Source organism: Salmo trutta, chromosome 14 (genome assembly GCF_901001165.1).
Source record: "Salmo trutta chromosome 14, fSalTru1.1, whole genome shotgun sequence".
Lineage (NCBI taxonomy): Eukaryota > Metazoa > Chordata > Actinopteri > Salmoniformes > Salmonidae > Salmo > Salmo trutta.
Genome location: NC_042970.1, coordinates 57183989 through 57201169, shown reverse-complemented (window position 1 = coordinate 57201169; position 17181 = coordinate 57183989). Strand labels below are relative to the sequence as shown.

Genomic DNA, 17181 nt, shown 5'->3' with positions numbered 1-17181 from the left:
AAGCTCTTTTTGCTTAAGAGCAGTTGGGGAAAAAAATGCCAGGAATTTTAGTTCATCTTTGATTTGCGTTTCTCCCACTACCGGTCCCACACGATCAAATTGGTACTTCTCATGTTGACATGCACAGGAGAGAGGTAGGTAGTTAAGCATGGCTAAAAGCATTTAGAGATTGTACAGTAGTTGTTGATGCAAGGCAGCAATTGTTTGTTTGCACTTCCACTTGTTTGTCTTCCATCAGAACAATCACTTTGTCTGATTTGGCATATGCACAGCAAACTTCAACAAGTTAGCTAGCTAGCTACACTTACACCAGCCAGTGAATTTACAGCTGTCATCGTCCATCAAGGTTCTGTCCCATACATCTAGCATCCGGCAGGTGGCAGCCGGGAGCAACCTTGCAAGAAGTAAGTCTCTAAATAGTTCTTCTTCTACCTACTTATTATTATTAAAAGTAAAGAACATGATATTGTAGTTCTAGCTAGCTAACTACTAGCCTTGACCGCAACTAGGATGGCTAAGTATCTACTGACATAGGTACCTGTAGCTAGCTACATAAAAAGTAATGTCGGAAACAAGTCAGACATTGCCTCCCACAATGTAAACAATGTTCCCACATAGCCAGCTACACTTTTCCCCTATGTCTGGGATTCAGCTAGCTAACGTTAGCTTGTAGGAAGATAGTTAGTTAGGTAACGTGACTAACACCGATTCGTTCACATTTGCGCAACTGCGGCATTCAAACGAGGCTGCAATGAAAACTAATGTAGCGACTGCATTGGCATCAAAATGCGGGGTGTGAACTATGTTTCTATTCAAGCGTTGATTGACATGGTAATGGACCAATAGTATTGGAGAAAAGTTGAAAAAACGGACCCCTCTGACGCTGTACGTTAAATTGTGACGTGTCACAACGTAATGTACGGCATGCATTATGAAACTCATTCTGTGCCATACAGCCTCTTTCCACCAGGTGTAGTGCTTCTCGCAGACTAAAAACAAGAAATGATCAATGGTGAGTGTAATGGTGATTGTAAAGTGAATTACTTGTTGTGAGTTCATCAATCAATCAATTGTTATTTTTTGTGTAATCACTGCGAGCCATCATGACTCTAAAACCGTGTCAGCAGCAGTTTAATTGTGAAGATACTGTAGCGACCCGCACAGACAGTTGTGGGTTAGGTGTTAGGCTATTAGTGGGTTGTGTCGTACTTACCAGTGTTCGCGGGGTCATGCCAATCAACCTGCTATCTGCCAATCACGGGAATGCCTGGAATGTTCGGATACCGGGCAGCCTGATGGTTGGCGGAGTGGCGTGAAGGGGGGTTGGGCAGGGGGATGGAGCATTGGAAGTTAAGACCGGGTTTAGCCATTGTTCTCTCTCTTACGTCTGGGCTTCACAAGAGAAGGTCACGGTTGGTTTGTAGTGTACCTTTCATTTATTTGGCGTGGGCTACGGCCAAACAGTAGCCTGTGTTAAGTTGGGTTAATAAACTGTCCATTCGTTAACTCCATCTTCTGTCTGGACAATTGTTCCTTCATGATCTAGTCAGGTCATTACACTGGTGTCAGAAGTAAAAACGTGTATAAAAGTTAGCCAGCTAGCTGACTTCGGTGGCTAGCTAACATAGGTGAGAACGGGGTTGAAAATGCTTCAAGGGAATCCAAAAGTGAAGGTGGAGGTAGGGGACGATTATGGCCAAGGAGGTGCGTGTGCATGGACGTCGGAGGATCTGGCTGAGGAGATCGCCAGGGCGTCGGATCCCAGAGGCCGCTTGAGGGAGGACGTTAGAGTGATGGCGGCTGAAGCGGGCATGAGTGCTTCGTCTAATGTGTTTCGCGCGGATTCTGGTGGGCGGACCGAAGGGGTGACGTCGACGCGGCGGGACGAGGAATCTGGGGCTCAGGATGTAAACAAACATGGCGGCGCCCAGCCCCCGGCTGCGTCCGTATCCGTTAAGACCCCGAAGTATTCCGGTAAGGCGGATTGGGAAGCTTTTCATGCTCAGTTTGAACTGTTAGCTCATTTTAGGGGGTGGTCGAATGAAGATAGGGCACTGCAGTTGGCTTTATGCCTGACGGATGATGCTCTGGCCTGTTTGATATTGATTAGCCCCGAGGACAGACGCGATTATGGTGCCTTAGTGGGAGCACTGAGGAGGCGCTATGGACAGTGTGTACAGCCCGGGCTGCTGCGCTCCGAACTAAGTAATAGACGCAGGCAACCTGGAGAGCCTCTACGGGTGCTAGCTAATGACATTGAGAGCCTCTCTCGGCGGGCATATGCTCACATGCCCCCCTACGTGCAGAGCGAGCTAGCACGGGACCAGTTCATACAGGCGCTTTCTCCTACGGAGCTGCGCATACAGACCCAGCTGGCTCGTCCTGAGTCATTGCAGATAGCCTTGGAGATGGCTTTGGAGAGGGAGCTGGTGTGGGCTGGGGCTTCAGCTGGGTCTTTGGTGGGGGCGCAGGGAGGCAGACCCTCTGGGAGAGCGGTGGGGCAGAGCAGCCCAGAGCCGGAAAAGCCTGCATGCGTGGCTGATATAACAGAACTCATTCGTGCTGTGTCGCTACAGGTGGAACGAAACACACGCCGTGGTCCCCGGGTCTGCTGGGGTTGTGGCCAGACAGGCCATCTGCGCCGAGATTGCCCCAAGTCCCCCGGAGCTCAGGGAAATGGCTCGGGGTCCGCATTGACCGGGTAGTGCGGACCCCTTGCTTTCTATCCCAACCACCACCATCTTCTTCAGGAGGAGCCCACCGGCCCAGACGGGGAAGCAAGGCTCCACTTCCCCCAGAAGCAGACGTGGGCAAGAGGACGGAGCCTGTTGTCGTGGTGGGCCGGACCTGTGTTGGGGACTTTTGTCATGTCCCTGTCACTGTGGAGGGGGTGCCCTGCTCTGCCCTGGTGGACACTGGGTCCACAGTAACCCTGGTGAGGCCAGATATTGTACCAGGTTGGATTCAGTGTGAGCCCACAACTGTGCAGCTCCGCACAGTCACAGGTGAGCTGGCACCCATGAAAGGGAAGGGAATAATGACTCTGACAGTAGGGGGCAGGACTGTGCGTCATCCCGTGTGGGTGGCGGCTGTGCAGGACCCTTGTATCCTGGGGTTGGACTTTCTTAGGAGCACAGGCTGCCAGTTAGACCTAAATGGGGGCACACTGAGCTTCCAGGGAGGGCCTGCAGTCATCATGGCCCCCCCTAATATCACATACACTCAACCCAACAAACCCTTTACTCCAACAGTTAAAGCAGCAGAGACTCATGGCTGCCCCCCCTCCCCCACATCTGTGTGTGACTTTTCCCCAGCCCCCCTGTCACCTACGGCTGTGTGTTACATTCCCCCAGCTACCCCCACGACACAGCCCTCCGTGAGCCCGGGCCGCACCCCCCCAGCCCAGTTACCCCATATGGGAGAGGATAGGACACTGTCTGCAGTGAGGGAGATATGGGGGAGGAACTGTGTTGGTCTTGACCCTGAGCAGCAGGAACGGTTGTGGCAGTTGCTGTTTGAATTCAGAGACAGCTTTGCGCTGAGTGAGGAAGAGGTGGGTCAGACTCATCTGGTGCAGCATGAGATCGACACAGGTGATGCTCGACCCATCAAGATGCGTCCCCGCCGTATCCCGCTGGCACGCCAGGACGCGGCAGACAAGGCTGTGTTGGAGATGCAGCGGGCAGACTTCATCGAGCCCTCAGACAGCCCCTGGGCGGCGCCGGTTGTCATGGTTCCTAAGAAGGGGGGCAAGCTGAGGTTCTGTGCGGACTACAGGCGGCTGAATGAGGTAACCAGGAAGGACTCATACCCCATACCACGTATCGATGAGTCGCTGGACCTGGTTAGGGGGTCCTCCTGGTTCTCCTCACTAGACCTCCGCAGTGGCTACTGGCAGGTGCCCCTCTCCCCAGAGGCCAGAGCCAAAACTGCGTTCTCCACTAACAGAGGACACTGGCAGTTCAAGGTCCTGTGCTTCGGCCTGTGCAACGCTCCAGCTACTTTTGAGCGTTTGATGGACAGGGTGCTGGATGGCATCCCCCGACAGCAGTGTCTGGTATACCTCGATGACATCCTGGCCCATGGCAGCTCCTTCCAGTCAGCTCTGGTGGCGCTACGGAGTGTGCTGGAGCGGGTGGCTGCCGCAGGTCTGAAGCTCCACCCCGAGAAGTGCCACTTCATGAGGAGAGAGGTGTCCTTCCTGGGCCACCGAGTGGGGAAGGAGGGGATCAGCACCATGGAGGACAAGGTGGGGGCTGTCCGAGACTGGCCCACCCCCACCGACCAGCGTCAGCTGAAGAGCTTCCTGGGCCTGGCCTCGTACTACAGGAGGTTTGTACGGGGCTTCTCAAGCGTCGCTGCTCCCCTGAACCGCCTGCTGCCGAAGGACAAGGCCTTCACCTGGACAGGGGAGTGTGAGGAGGCCTTCAACACCCTCAAATGTGCACTGATTGAGGCCCCTGTGCTCGCCCCCCCTGACCTCACCTTGCCCTTTATCCTGGACACAGACGCGAGCAATGTGGGCATGGGTGAGGTGCTGGCCCAGGTGGGGCCAGAGGGGGAGAGAGTGGTGGCGTACTTCAGCAGAACATTTAACAAACATGAGCGCCGCTACTGTGTCACCCGGCGGGAGCTCTTGGCTGTTGTGGCTTCCATCAAACACTTCAAGTACTACCTGGGTGGCCTGCCATTTACTGTGAGGACTGACCACTCTGCTCTCCAGTGGCTCATGTCGTTCAGAGAACCAGAGGGGCAGGTGGCACGCTGGTTGGAGGAGCTTCAGCCGTATGACTTCACAGTGGTGCACAGGGCAGGGGCACGCCACTCCAACGCCGACGCCATGTCCCGTCGGCCCTGTACTGCAGATGGCTGCCGCCACTGTGAACAGGGAGAGGGACGGGAGAGAGCGCTGAGTGCAGAGGAGGGGGTCTGTGCCACAGTGTGTCGGGTGAGCAGCCCTGTCTGCTGTGAGCTGCAGACTGTCAACGTGGCTGAATGGGGGCAGCAGCAGGGACGGGACACAGACCTACAGCCAGTGCTACAGTGGGTAGAGGCACAGGTGAGGCCACCATGGGAAGAGGTGACAGCGCTCTCACTCGCGACCAAAGGGTTGTGGTCAAAGTTTGAGAGACTGCGGCTGGCTGATGGCGTGCTACAGCGGGCATGGAAGGAGTCAGCTACGGGAGAGGAGAGGTGGCAGGTGGTGGTCCCAAAAGCATTGCGGGAGGCTGTGCTCCAGAGTACTCATGGGGGGGTGGGGACTGGACACTTTGGGGTCACAAAAACACTCCGCCGCCTCCGTCAGGGCTTTTACTGGGGGCAGCACAAGAGGGATGTGGAGGACTTTTGCCGCCGCTGTGACAACTGCACAGCGAGAAAGGGCCCCCCAGGCCGCTCTCATGCTCAGCTCCAACAGTTCCCAGTGGGGGCTCCTATGGAGAGGGTGGGAGTGGATGTAGTTGGGCCGTTCCCCACCACAGACAGTGGAAACCGCTGGGTGCTCACGGCTATGGACTATTTCACAAAATGGCCTGAGGCCTATGCTCTGCCTGACCAGGAGGTAGAGACCATCGTCGACGCCCTGACAGCGGGGATGTTCAGCAGGTTTGGAGCTGCGGAGTCCATCCACAGCGACCAAGGCAGAAACTTTGAGTCCCGTGTGTTCGCCACCATGTGTGAGAGGCTGGGTATGCACAAGACCCGCACTACTCCTCTCCATCCTCAAAGTGATGGCCTTGTGGAGCGCTTCAACAAAACGCTTGGACAGCAGCTGGCCATCGTCTCTGCCAAACACCAGCGTGACTGGGACAAGCACCTGCCTATGGTCCTCATGGCATGCCGTTCCGCTGTCCAAGACTCCACCTCCTGCACGCCTGCCCTCCTCATGCTGGGGAGAGAGATCCGCACCCCTGCGGAGATGGCGTTTGGTCGTCCCCTGGATAGCCCTCATGTTCCCCCGGGGCCGGAGTATGCCCGGAGACTCCAGGACCGCCTGGAGACAGCCCACAACTTCGCCAGAGAGCAGCTGGTGAATGCAGGTGTGAGGCAGAAGAGGAACTATGACGTGCACACCCGAGGAAGGCACTTTGTGGCTGGGGAGCTGGTCTGGGTCTACAGCCCCCTAAGGAAAAAAGGCAGATGCCCCAAGTTGGACAGTCACTGGGTGGGGCCCTGCAGCATCCTGGAGAGGGTAGGGGAGGTTGTGTACCGGGTGCAGCTTCCTTCCAGGGGGAGAAAGGTGGCACTGCACCGGGACAGGTTAGCCCCATACAGAGGGGCCGCTTCTCCCCAAACCCCAGGGACCCCCACAATTCCCCTCTCTGGTAAGGACATTCTCCAGGCACCCACCCCCAGGTGCCGTCGACAAGGCTCCAGACGGCCCACTCCCCCTGTCTCCCTCCCTGTGTCTCCGCGTGGTTCTCTGGTGCCACGGACTGTATTCCCCGTTCCCGCTTCCTTGTCTCCCATATCCCTTCCTTCATCCCCTGGGTCCCAGAGGGGCAGCCCCCTGCCACGGGTGGAGCCCACTGTTTCACATCTGGACACTCTGCGACCATCAAGGCCACGCAGGCAAAGGAGACCTCCGGGTCGCTTCAGAGACTTTGTTTGTTCCCTCGGGGACGAGGGACTTTGTGGTGGGGGGGCTGTGTAGCGACCCACACAGACAGTTGTGGGTTAGGTGTTAGGCTATTAGTGGGTTGTGTCGTACTTACCAGTGTTCGCGGGGTCATGCCAATCAACCTGCTATCTGCCAATCACGGGAATGCCTGGAATGTTCGGATACCGGGCAGCCTGGTGGTTGGCGGAGTGGCGTGAAGGGGGGTTGGGCAGGGGGATGGAGCATTGGAAGTTAAGACCGGGTTTAGCCATTGTTCTCACTCTTACGTCTGGGCTTCACAAGAGAAGGTCACGGTTGGTTTGTAGTGTACCTTTCATTTATTTGGCGTGGGCTACGGCCAAACAGTAGCCTGTGTTAAGTTGGGTTAATAAACCGTCCATTCGTTAACTCCATCCTCTGTCTGGACAATTGTTCCTTCATGATCTAGACAGGTCATTACAATACATTTAGCGCTGGCCTAAAAACCCTATTCAAATTCGACACAAACCTTCAAATAGGTATGTAATGAGACATTATATAGTGTTTTATTTACATTTAGAGGTGATAAGTTGGACAAATTGGGTGAAAAAATAAGTTTTCCCACACGACATATCTCCCCCTTGCACTATTACGCAGTAGCTTTCGCTTCCCCACCCACCATTTTAAAAAGACCCGGCGGAGCTCCATTGCCTTCTTCAATCATACAGAGATGAAGGTCTTGTCATTGATTTTGCTGGCAAGGGGAGAAATTGTGCTTTACAATGGTATTCATATTAAAGTTGACCTGGAAGTATTATGTTTTTGGGGCGCTAAAATAAGGTCAAATGTACGGAACAGCATGATGTACAAAAGCGATTCTGACATTGCTTCATTATGTACAGGTACCTAAGTAAAGGAACGTCATGTCAGTATCCTACGGTCGAAGCTAGCTAGCTACCTTGCTAACTGGATCCCCATGGAAAGTGTAGGCTGGAAATGTTACAGTTTACATTGTGGGTGGCAACCCGACTGTCATTGCCGCCTTTCCCAAATGCTTCGACAGATTTGAACATTTATAAAATAAAAATGTGTCCCTAATTTAATACAGCCGTTAATAGAATTTGGTTGTGATAAACAGAGGGCTTTTTGTTTTTGTCCTGCAAATATGGCTCTAATTTTTTAACAGTTGGAGCTATAAGCTTATTATGACCCCATTCCTGTGAAACCTAAGATTCTTAGGAACACAAGCTGTGAAGAACTTGTTAGAGAAGAGAGTGGACAGGACCAGGCATAATCAGACTGGGGGAAAAGCACCGCAAGAATGTTATTTTCTACACAGAAGATCATACACAATTATTGCCTGGTGATCTTCTTATCACTTTCCAATATCTTTCTGAATCATTTCAGTCACTTCAAACCATACTTCCTTTAGATAGAAATACTGTCAAAGTACTTTCAGACTGATTTGTAATAACAGACCGTCATAGAGCTAAATCACTTTTTTAAGTTTGGCAATTGATGGGGTAACTACTTACCAATAACTAGTTTTATGTCACCACATTCTATACTGACCAAAAATATCAATGCAACATGTAAAGTGTTGGTCCATTGTTTCATGAGCTGAAACAAAATATCCCACAAAAGCTTATTTCTCTCAAATGTTGTGCACAAATGAGTTTACATCCTTGTTAGTGAGCATTTCTCCTTTGCCAAGATAGTCCATCCACCTGACAGGTGTGGCATATCAAGAAGATGATTAATTAAACAGCATGATAATTACACAGGTGCATCGTGTGCTGGGGAAAACATAAGGCAACTCTAAAATGTGCAGTTTTGTCACAGCACAATGCTGCAGATGTCTCAGGTTTTGAGGGAGCATGCATTTGGCATGCTGACTGCAGGAATGTCCCCCAGAGCGGTTGCCAGAGAATTGAATGTTAATTTCTCTACCATAAGCCACCTCCAACGTTGTTTTAGAGAATTTGGTAGTACGTCCAACCAGCCTCACAACCGCAGACCAAGTGTAACCACGTCACCTGCAGGATCATCTGAGAGCCACCTGGACAGCTGATGAAACTGGGTTTGCACAACCAAAGAATTTCTGCACAAACTGTCAGAAACCGTCTCAGGGAAGCTCATCTACGTGCCAGTCCTCACCAGGGTCTTGACCTGACTGCAGTTCTGCATCATAACTGACATCAGTGGGCAAATGCTGACCTTCGATGGCTACTGGCACGCTGGAGAAGTGTACTCTTCACGGATGAATCCCGGTTTCAACTGTACCGGGCAGATGGCAGACAATGTGTTTGGCGCCGTGTGGTCGAGCAGTTTGCTGATGTCAATGTTGTGACGTTTGGCGGCATGTGGTCGAGCAGATTGCTGAGGTCAACGTTGCGAACAGAGTACCCCGTGGTGGCGGTTGGGTTATGGTATGAGCAGGCATAAGCTACGGACAACTAACACATTTGTATTTTGCCGATGGCAGTTTGAATGCATAGAGATACCGTGACAAGATCTTGAGGACAATTGTCGTGCCATTCATGCGCCGCAATCACCTCAACCACCTTGGTCTTAGGGGTCAAGCCAAATTTCTTCAGCCTCCTGAGGTTGAAGAGGCACTGTTGCGTCTTCTTCACCACACTGTCTGTGTGGGGGACCATTTCAGATTGTCAGTGATGTATATGCCGAGGTAATTATTGTATGTTGCATTTATATTTTTGTTAATTGTATAAGCAAAGGTAAGGTGTAAGAGGGCAGTGAATATTCAGTTTCAATTTAGCAAAATTATGGTATGGATATGAAAGTGGGTCAGATGTATACATAGTTTGTTTGTCTGTCCCCCTGGTCCTGTATGGCTCATCTTGTAGAGCAAGGTGCTTGCAACGCCAGGCTTGTGGGTTTGATTCCTATGGGGGACCAGTATGAAAAAGTATGACAATGTATGCCCATACTACTGTAAATTGCTCTGGATAAGAGTGTCTGCTAATTGACTAAAATGTAAATGTACATTTATTTCTGCAGACAAGCTCCCAAACTCATCCAGGAGGGGCTCCCTTAGAATCTTGGAACGCCTGGTGGATGCAAAGGACTACGCAGGCTGCAGCCACACTCCTTTCCTATGGCCCAGATAGCCCCAGCACCAACTGGCAAAGCTCCTATATGCCAGATACCTGTAATATCTACCAATGTCTTCTATTGGTCATACAGCCCATCACAGATAGACGAGTAGCCCCCTTCCATTGACAATTTATACTAAGTCTGTCGAAGGGCATGGTTTAGCCACTACGTGTACTAAAAATAGTAATATATAGCCCCATGATTGTTCTGCTATGGGGACAAAAGTTATATTCAGTACCAGTCAAATGTTTGCACACACCTATTCATTCAAGGGTTTTTCTTTATTTTTATTATTTTCTACATTGTAGAATAATAGTGAAGACTTAAAAATTATGAAATAACACATATGGAATCATGTAGTAACCAAAAAACAGTTAAAAAAATCAAAATATATTTTATATTTGAATTTCTTCAAAGTAGCCACTCTTTGTCTTGATGACAGCTTTGCACACTCTTGGCATTTTCTCAACCAGCTTCATGAGGTAGTCACCTGGAATACATTTCAATTAACAGGTGTGCTTTGTTAAAAGTACATTTGTGGATTTTTTTTCTCCCTTGGTTACATCATTGCTGCAGAGAATGTACAGATGGCTCCAGGGAAGGTGAGAGCATGATAGACTGGCCCCAGCCTGCGTTCAGAGTGCAGCTGCAATGTTTCCTGGGATTTGTCAACTTCTATCGCAGCTTTATCCGGGGTTACAGCACCCTGGCTTCTCACATCTGCACTCACCTCTCCCAAGGTACCGTTCACATGGTCCCCAGCTGCTGACCGGGCATTCTGGGACCTCAAGCTCCGCTTCACCACTGCTCCCATATTGGTTCATCCTGACCCGTCCCGTCAGTTCGTGGTGGAGGCCGATGCTTCGGATGTTGGAGTGGGGGCTGTCCTGTCCCAGCGTTCTGCCATTGACCTCAAGTTACATCCCTGTGCCTTCTTCTCCCATCACCTTAACGCCACAGAGAGGAACTACAATGTGGGGAATCATGAGCTTCTCGCATTGGAGGGGGCGGAACATCCATTCATTGTGTGGACGGACCACAAGAACCTGGAATATCTCCTCACCGCCAAGCATCTCAATTCCAGGCAAGCTAGGTGGGCCCTGCTTTTCACCCGGTTTAACTTCTCCTTCTCCTACCGACCAGGATCCTTGAACATCAAGCCGGGTGCGCTACCACAGCGCTTTAGCCCCGCGGCTACACCCTTGGACCTTGAGACCATCCTTTCCACCTCGTGTCTGGCGACGTCACTCTTCAGGGGAATAGGGATGCAGGTCTGTGAGGTGCAGCGTTCCCAGCCTTGTCTCCGCCAACCCCACCACCTGGAGCCAGCAACTCGTGTGGGTTGAATACTGTCATGAGAATTTTTATCCCAATGGTTGAACTCAGCTATAACTATAGCTTTGACCAATTCCCAGAAGTTTGTAAGACCCTGGTTAATAAAGAATTAGACAAAGCCCCCAGTCTGCAATAGGTTAGTTCTTTATTCAGAGAACGTTCTGAAGTCAAAAATGCAAACGTAGTCATTTTATAACTTCCACCCCCACCTACATAACCCCCCCCCCCCCCCCACACACACACACACACACACAGTTGTATCACTTTTCTATCAGCCTTGGCAGTTTCTTGCCGTTCTTCTCCTCCCTAGATTAGAGAGGCCTTGGAAGGGCCCTTTTTCCTGTTGTCAGCTTTTTCAGTTATAACCAGGTCATGTGTAGGTCAGTTGTCCTCTGTTTTCTCAACCATACATTTCTCCCTCTTAACTTGTCCCACACACACATTATTGGATTATAGTCTTATTATTCTAATACATTTCACACAGTTAAATATGTTTCAGGATGGAATTCTTTAGTCATTACTTTAAACATATAAATTCCTTTATCAATACCCCCACAACACCCTCCCCTGCTCTGTCACTAGGCTCTCGCCTTTCGAGTGTTCCCTGGGGTATCAACCCCTGCTCTTCCCGGAGCAAGAGGAAGAGGTCAGCATACCCTTGCCCAGATGTCTGTCCGCCGCTGTCGCCGTACCTGGAAGACAGCCTGGTCGGCTCTTCTCAAGACCCCCTCCAGGTATCGATGACAAGCGGACCGCTACCAGACCCCGGGTCCCTGGTATCATCTCAGGCAGAGGGTATGGCTGTCCACTCGTGACCTGCCCCTCCGGGTGGAGTCCCGCAAACTTTCCCCTTGCTTTATCGGCCTTTTCCCCATCTCCAAGATCATTGCTCTGCTGATCATTGCTCTGCTGTTCATCTTCTGTTGCCTCGTACCCTCTGTATTAATTCCACTTTTCATGTGTCTAGGATTAAACCTGTCTCATAGCCCTTTGTCTCCTGTTTCCATGAAATAAACTTTGTGATGATACTGAATATTAATATTATTATAGTCTGCCTCGTAGATAATCATGCAATGAGTAGACAGCAGACAGGGTATACCGTAGGCCAGGAGGGTCCCCCATGCAAATAGGCTATTCTGGGCCGGCATCTTCTGGTGACCTATTGAAGACAGTACAACAATGATATAACAAATTAAGATGCATTATGTATACCTTTTGTTTGGATGACATGGCAAAGTAGCCTACATACCTGTGGAAGTTCGTTGCTTTCAGGGTCCAGCTCCAACTGACAGGTTGAATACCATGTGCCTTTGTTGTTTTTTGAAGGGGTAAGGGGGTGCGCTCTAGATGATTCCATCAGCTAATCAGGGCTGTATGTAAATATATTAACATTTGTATCCCCACGTACACACAGTCGGACTGAGCATTTCAGTGGACCAAGAAGGCTCAGAAAAATAAATTATAAAAAATATATTTTGGATTTATATTAAAAAATGTAACACGCACAGTAATTTCTTAGACCTAAAGTGAAAATAAAGACATTCAGTTAAAAAGACTGTTCCACTTGGCCAACATTTTCATGCAAAAAGGAGGTACTGTATTTCAGATGAAGATTCATTTTTGTCCTCCACAAAACATGTTCTTTAATTAATCCAATGGATAGGCCCATGGGTCCACAATGGAGTTCAAGTGGCTTTGCCATTGGAATTGCTTGGCTCAGCTGTCCAACTCTTCAGCCCGTTGTAATGGTGTACGGAATGTTCCACTGCAGCATCAGGTGTCTCTGAGGTTTTAGGTAATTTGACCAAATCCAAGCATTTGTTCTGACGTCATCACCACCCTTAAACCTCACCCAAAACGCTGATATATCATATGCTAGGGTCTTGCCAAAAGGTTCTGCAAATATCCTCACCACCGCAAGATCAGTGTTTGTATAACCTGTTGGGGATAGGGGGCAGTATTTGCACGGCCGGATAAAAAACGTACCCGATTTAATCTGGTTACTACTCCTGCCCAGTAACTAGAATATGCATATAATTATTTGATTTGGATAGAAAACACCCTAAAGTTTCTAAAACTGTTTGAATGGTGTCTGTGAGTATAACAGAACTCATTTGGCAGGCCAAAACCTGAGAAGATTCCAAACAGGAAGCGCTCTCTCTGACTATTTCTTGGCCTTCTTGATCATCTCTAACCAAAACAGGGGATCTCTGGCATAACGTGACATTTTCTAACGCTCCCATAGGCTCTCAGAAGGCGCCAGAATGATGAATGGTGGCTTTGCAGGCCATGGCTGAAAAACAGTAGCGCATTTGGATAGTGGTCGATCTGAAGACATTGAGACTGAGGCGCGTGCACGAGGCGACACTATGTTTTTATTTTTTCGTCTTTGAACTAAAACAGGGTTTCAAGGTCGGAATATTATCGCTTTTTTACGAGAAAAATCGCATAAAAATCGATTTTAACAGCGTTTGACATGCTTCGAAGTACGGTAATGGAATATTTCGAATTTTTTTTTCACGAAACGCGTCGGGCGCGTCACCCTTCTTTACCCTTCGGATAGTGTCTTGAACACACGAACAAAACGCCGCTATTTGGATATAACTATGGATTATTTTGAACCAAACCAACATTTGTTATTGAAGTAGAAGTCCTGGGAATGCATTCTGACGAAGAACAGCAAAGGTAATCCAATTTTTCTTATAGTAAATTTGGTATAATAGTAAGTTTGTAAGTTTATAGTAAGTTTGGTGAGTGACACACTTGGTGGGTGTCAAAATAGCTAGCCTGTGATGCCAGGCTATCTACTCAGAATATTGCAAAATGTGCTTTCACCGAAAAGCTATTTTAAAATCGGACATAGCGATTGCATAAAGGAGTTCTGTATCTATAATTCTTAAAATAATTGTTATGTTTTTTGTGAACGTTTATCGTGAGTAATTTAGTAAATTCACCGGAAGTGTTCGGTGGGAATGCTAGTCACATGCTAGTCACATGCTAAAAAAAAAGCTGTTTTTTGATATAAATATGAACTTGATTGAACAAAACATGCATGTATTGTGTAACATAATGTCCTAGGTGTGTCATCTGATGAAGATCATCAAAGGTTAGTGCTGCATTTAGCTGTGTTTTTTTTTTGTGACATTATATGCTAGCTTGAAAAATGGGTGTCTGATTATTTCTGGCTGGGTACTCTGCTGACATAATCTAATGTTTTGCTTTCGTTGTAAAGCCTTTTGAAATCGGACAGTGTGGTTAGATTAACGAGAGTCTTGTCTTTAAAATGGTGTAAAATAGTCATATGTTTGAGAAATTGAAGTAATAGCAGTTCTAAGGTATTTGAAAATCGCGCCACGGGATTCCACTGGCTGTTGAGTAGCCATAGAGGATAACATTGTAATCCACAATATCCTCTTCGTACCAAGAATGCAGGAAAAGTGTGAGAGAAACATAATCTTCCACTGCCATGTAAATGAAGCTGGATTCATCATTTTTTCAATGAAGAGCTTAAAATCAAACACTATTAGTCAGAGATTTTGTGACTTGAAACATGACTTGGAAAAAACACTTGACACTCGACTTGGACTTGAGCATCTATGACTCGGGACTTAACTTGGACTTGAGCTCTGACTCAAGAGACTCGAGAGACTTGGATTTCCCCCTCCCAAAAGAGCAGCACCACCTTCCTCTCCTGTTAAGTTATGTTATTACACCGTGAACATACATTTGTGGCAATTACGTTACGCAAAGCGGAGAATCTTAATGGGTTATATGGGAAATGACTGTTCAATTCTGTTCTGCCTAGCACCGCTGCGCTGGCAGGTGCGGAAAGGCAGGGGGAAATATAGAGCATTGTCCTATATTTTCAACGCTTGTCACTTGAAAATATGCACTCTTGAGCAAGAGTTTCCGTGAATGTTTATTCTCAGCCAACCACAGACCTCTCAACGCGCATGTAGTGGGCGTGGGGAAAGCAACAACACTTGATTCTAATTGGAAATGTCACAATATCAGTCAAACTGTAGCTGTACTATCAACACTAGCTGTAAATCATAATTTGGATGGCCTTTCTATTGGTAATGATGATTCAAAAACCATTTATCTCATGATCTGTGAAGTTTATTATGTAGGCGTATGTAGTGTACTAGTAGTCCTAGTGTAAGGAAAACAGAAAATATAACCTGAATTAAAAAATTGCATTGATATTGGTATAAAACACTTAACCATTGACTTGAGGACTCAAACCCCAAAATTAGGGACGTGACTTGACCTGAGCTCTGGAACTTGGGACTTGACTTGAGACTTGCCCATTGTTACTTGGAACTTGACTCGAGATCTAAAGGGTAAGACTCGAGACTTGCTTAGGACTTGCTAAATTGTGACTTGGTCCCATCTCTGCTATTATTTGTCTCAAAACTGAAAATGTTTGCCAATGCTTCCTGGAGAACCCATGGAGATTAAGGCCGGGATTCAATCCAATTAACGACTTGAATACAGCGCTAAACTTTTAAAGACAATTTCAATTGCAACAATGTGCGCATTCCCTGTGGGTCCTGTAGATGTCAGCTCAAGCTGAAATCGCTGCAGTCCATTGTTTCTCTGTCTTTGAATCCTGGCCTAAAACCCTGTCTAATCTAGTATTGGTGAGACCATAAGCAGTCTATTCCTTCAAAAGAAGCACATTTTGATTAACCAGTTTAATCCAAAAAACGTTCAGATTTTCTTCTAAACAACTCTGCATTAATTCTAACTTAAACCACAACTTATTTAGCAATAAGCGATCAGGCCTGGAATCTACAGCAAGAGCTGCCCGACTCACCTCTCTATTGTGTCACTGCAGGTCACCAAAGTCCATGCTGTGTGTGGTTCCAGACGTGTCCGTGTTCAGTGGGGAGTGGAGATGGCTGCGGCACCCCATCACCGTACCTCTGTCCCTCATCCGTCTGGACGGTCTGATCTACAGGAGCACCTTCAGCTTCACCTACACCCCTGAACACAACACCCCCCCGCAGGCCAGAGGGGCACTACAAAATGCCCCAGAGTCTGACACTCTCATAGACTTCATCCACCAAGAGTTCACACGCACCAACTTCCACTTGTTCATGCAGAACTAGCTAGTAGAGCTGGGCTGCATTACGATTTTTTACCCTTCTCCTGAGGTGTGCACTCATTCACTCCCCCTCCTGCAATTAAAAGCATTGGATTGGAGCAAGCATGTTTCCACCATATTCTTGAGAGCAGCTCATTCCTTTTTTTCCCTTCTTTTTTTCCCCCACAGTAGGGTTGTTTCACAAATAGAGTGCTTTTTATGTCCCTCAGGAATTATGTATGTACATTTTGCTAAACACTCAATTGAACAGTTGGATCACATACATACATAGTGCTCCCGAGGCTCCCGAGTGGCACAGCTGTCTAAGGCACTGCATCTCAGTGTTAGAGGTGTCACTACAGACCCTGGTTCAATTCCAGGCTGTATCACAATCGGCTGTGATTGGGAGTCCCATAGGGCGGCGCACAATGTGCCCAGCGTCATCTGGGTTAGGGTTTCGCCGGGGTAGGCTGTCATTGTAAATAAGAATTTGTTCTTAACTGACTTGCCTAGTTAAATAAAGGATACATTTTTAAAAAATGAATACATCAATGCAGTTAAGTTACTACTGTTTTCATTAAAATAAGTTATTTGTTTTCTCTGTAAAATCCCCATTTTGGCATGTCCCACGTCATGTACGTCCAACTTCTAGGAAGAAGTTAACCCACTTAACCCCAAGATTTCACCAAGTTTTCACTATCATTTTGAAGCCCTAGTTATTTTATTGCTTTGGGAAAGAAATTTCGAACGATTTTGTACTTATATAATGTGGTTAGTAATTAATGTACATGTGTCCCTCAGGTGAGCTGGTTCTACTCTTTTTGGACATTTCCTGGTATTTTGTATTGGAAAACTAAGCACGTCGAGCCTAACACATCAACCCTGTTACCCATAGATAGAAATGTATTAACAAGTAAGCATTTTTGTTAAGGTTACATAAAATTGCCCCCCGCACACAAAAGCTCCCATTCCCCCTCTCACAAGGGGAGATATTGCTGATTTAAGATGAAATCCACAACCCTTTCACGGTCAACCCTGTCGCTGTAATAGACATTTTATTGTA

At 48.0% G+C, this 17181-nt stretch overlaps 1 protein-coding gene across 3 annotated transcripts in view; it reads left to right on the top strand.

The window, feature by feature from the left end:
* rbpjl (recombination signal binding protein for immunoglobulin kappa J region-like) overlaps positions 1 to 16255 on the top strand; it is a 32980-nt gene extending 16725 nt beyond the window's left edge. For 2 of the 3 annotated variants that reach the window (XM_029776483.1, XM_029776482.1), the window contains exon 12: positions 15870 to 16255. In XM_029776483.1, coding sequence (XP_029632343.1) covers positions 15870 to 16143 — 274 coding nt within the window. In that variant the 3' untranslated portion in view covers positions 16144 to 16255. Of the gene's footprint in view, positions 1 to 9598; positions 9988 to 15869 lie in introns of those variants that run through there. The other variant, XM_029776484.1, reaches the window with a different exon arrangement.
* Positions 16256 to 17181: the final 926 nt, after the last annotated feature.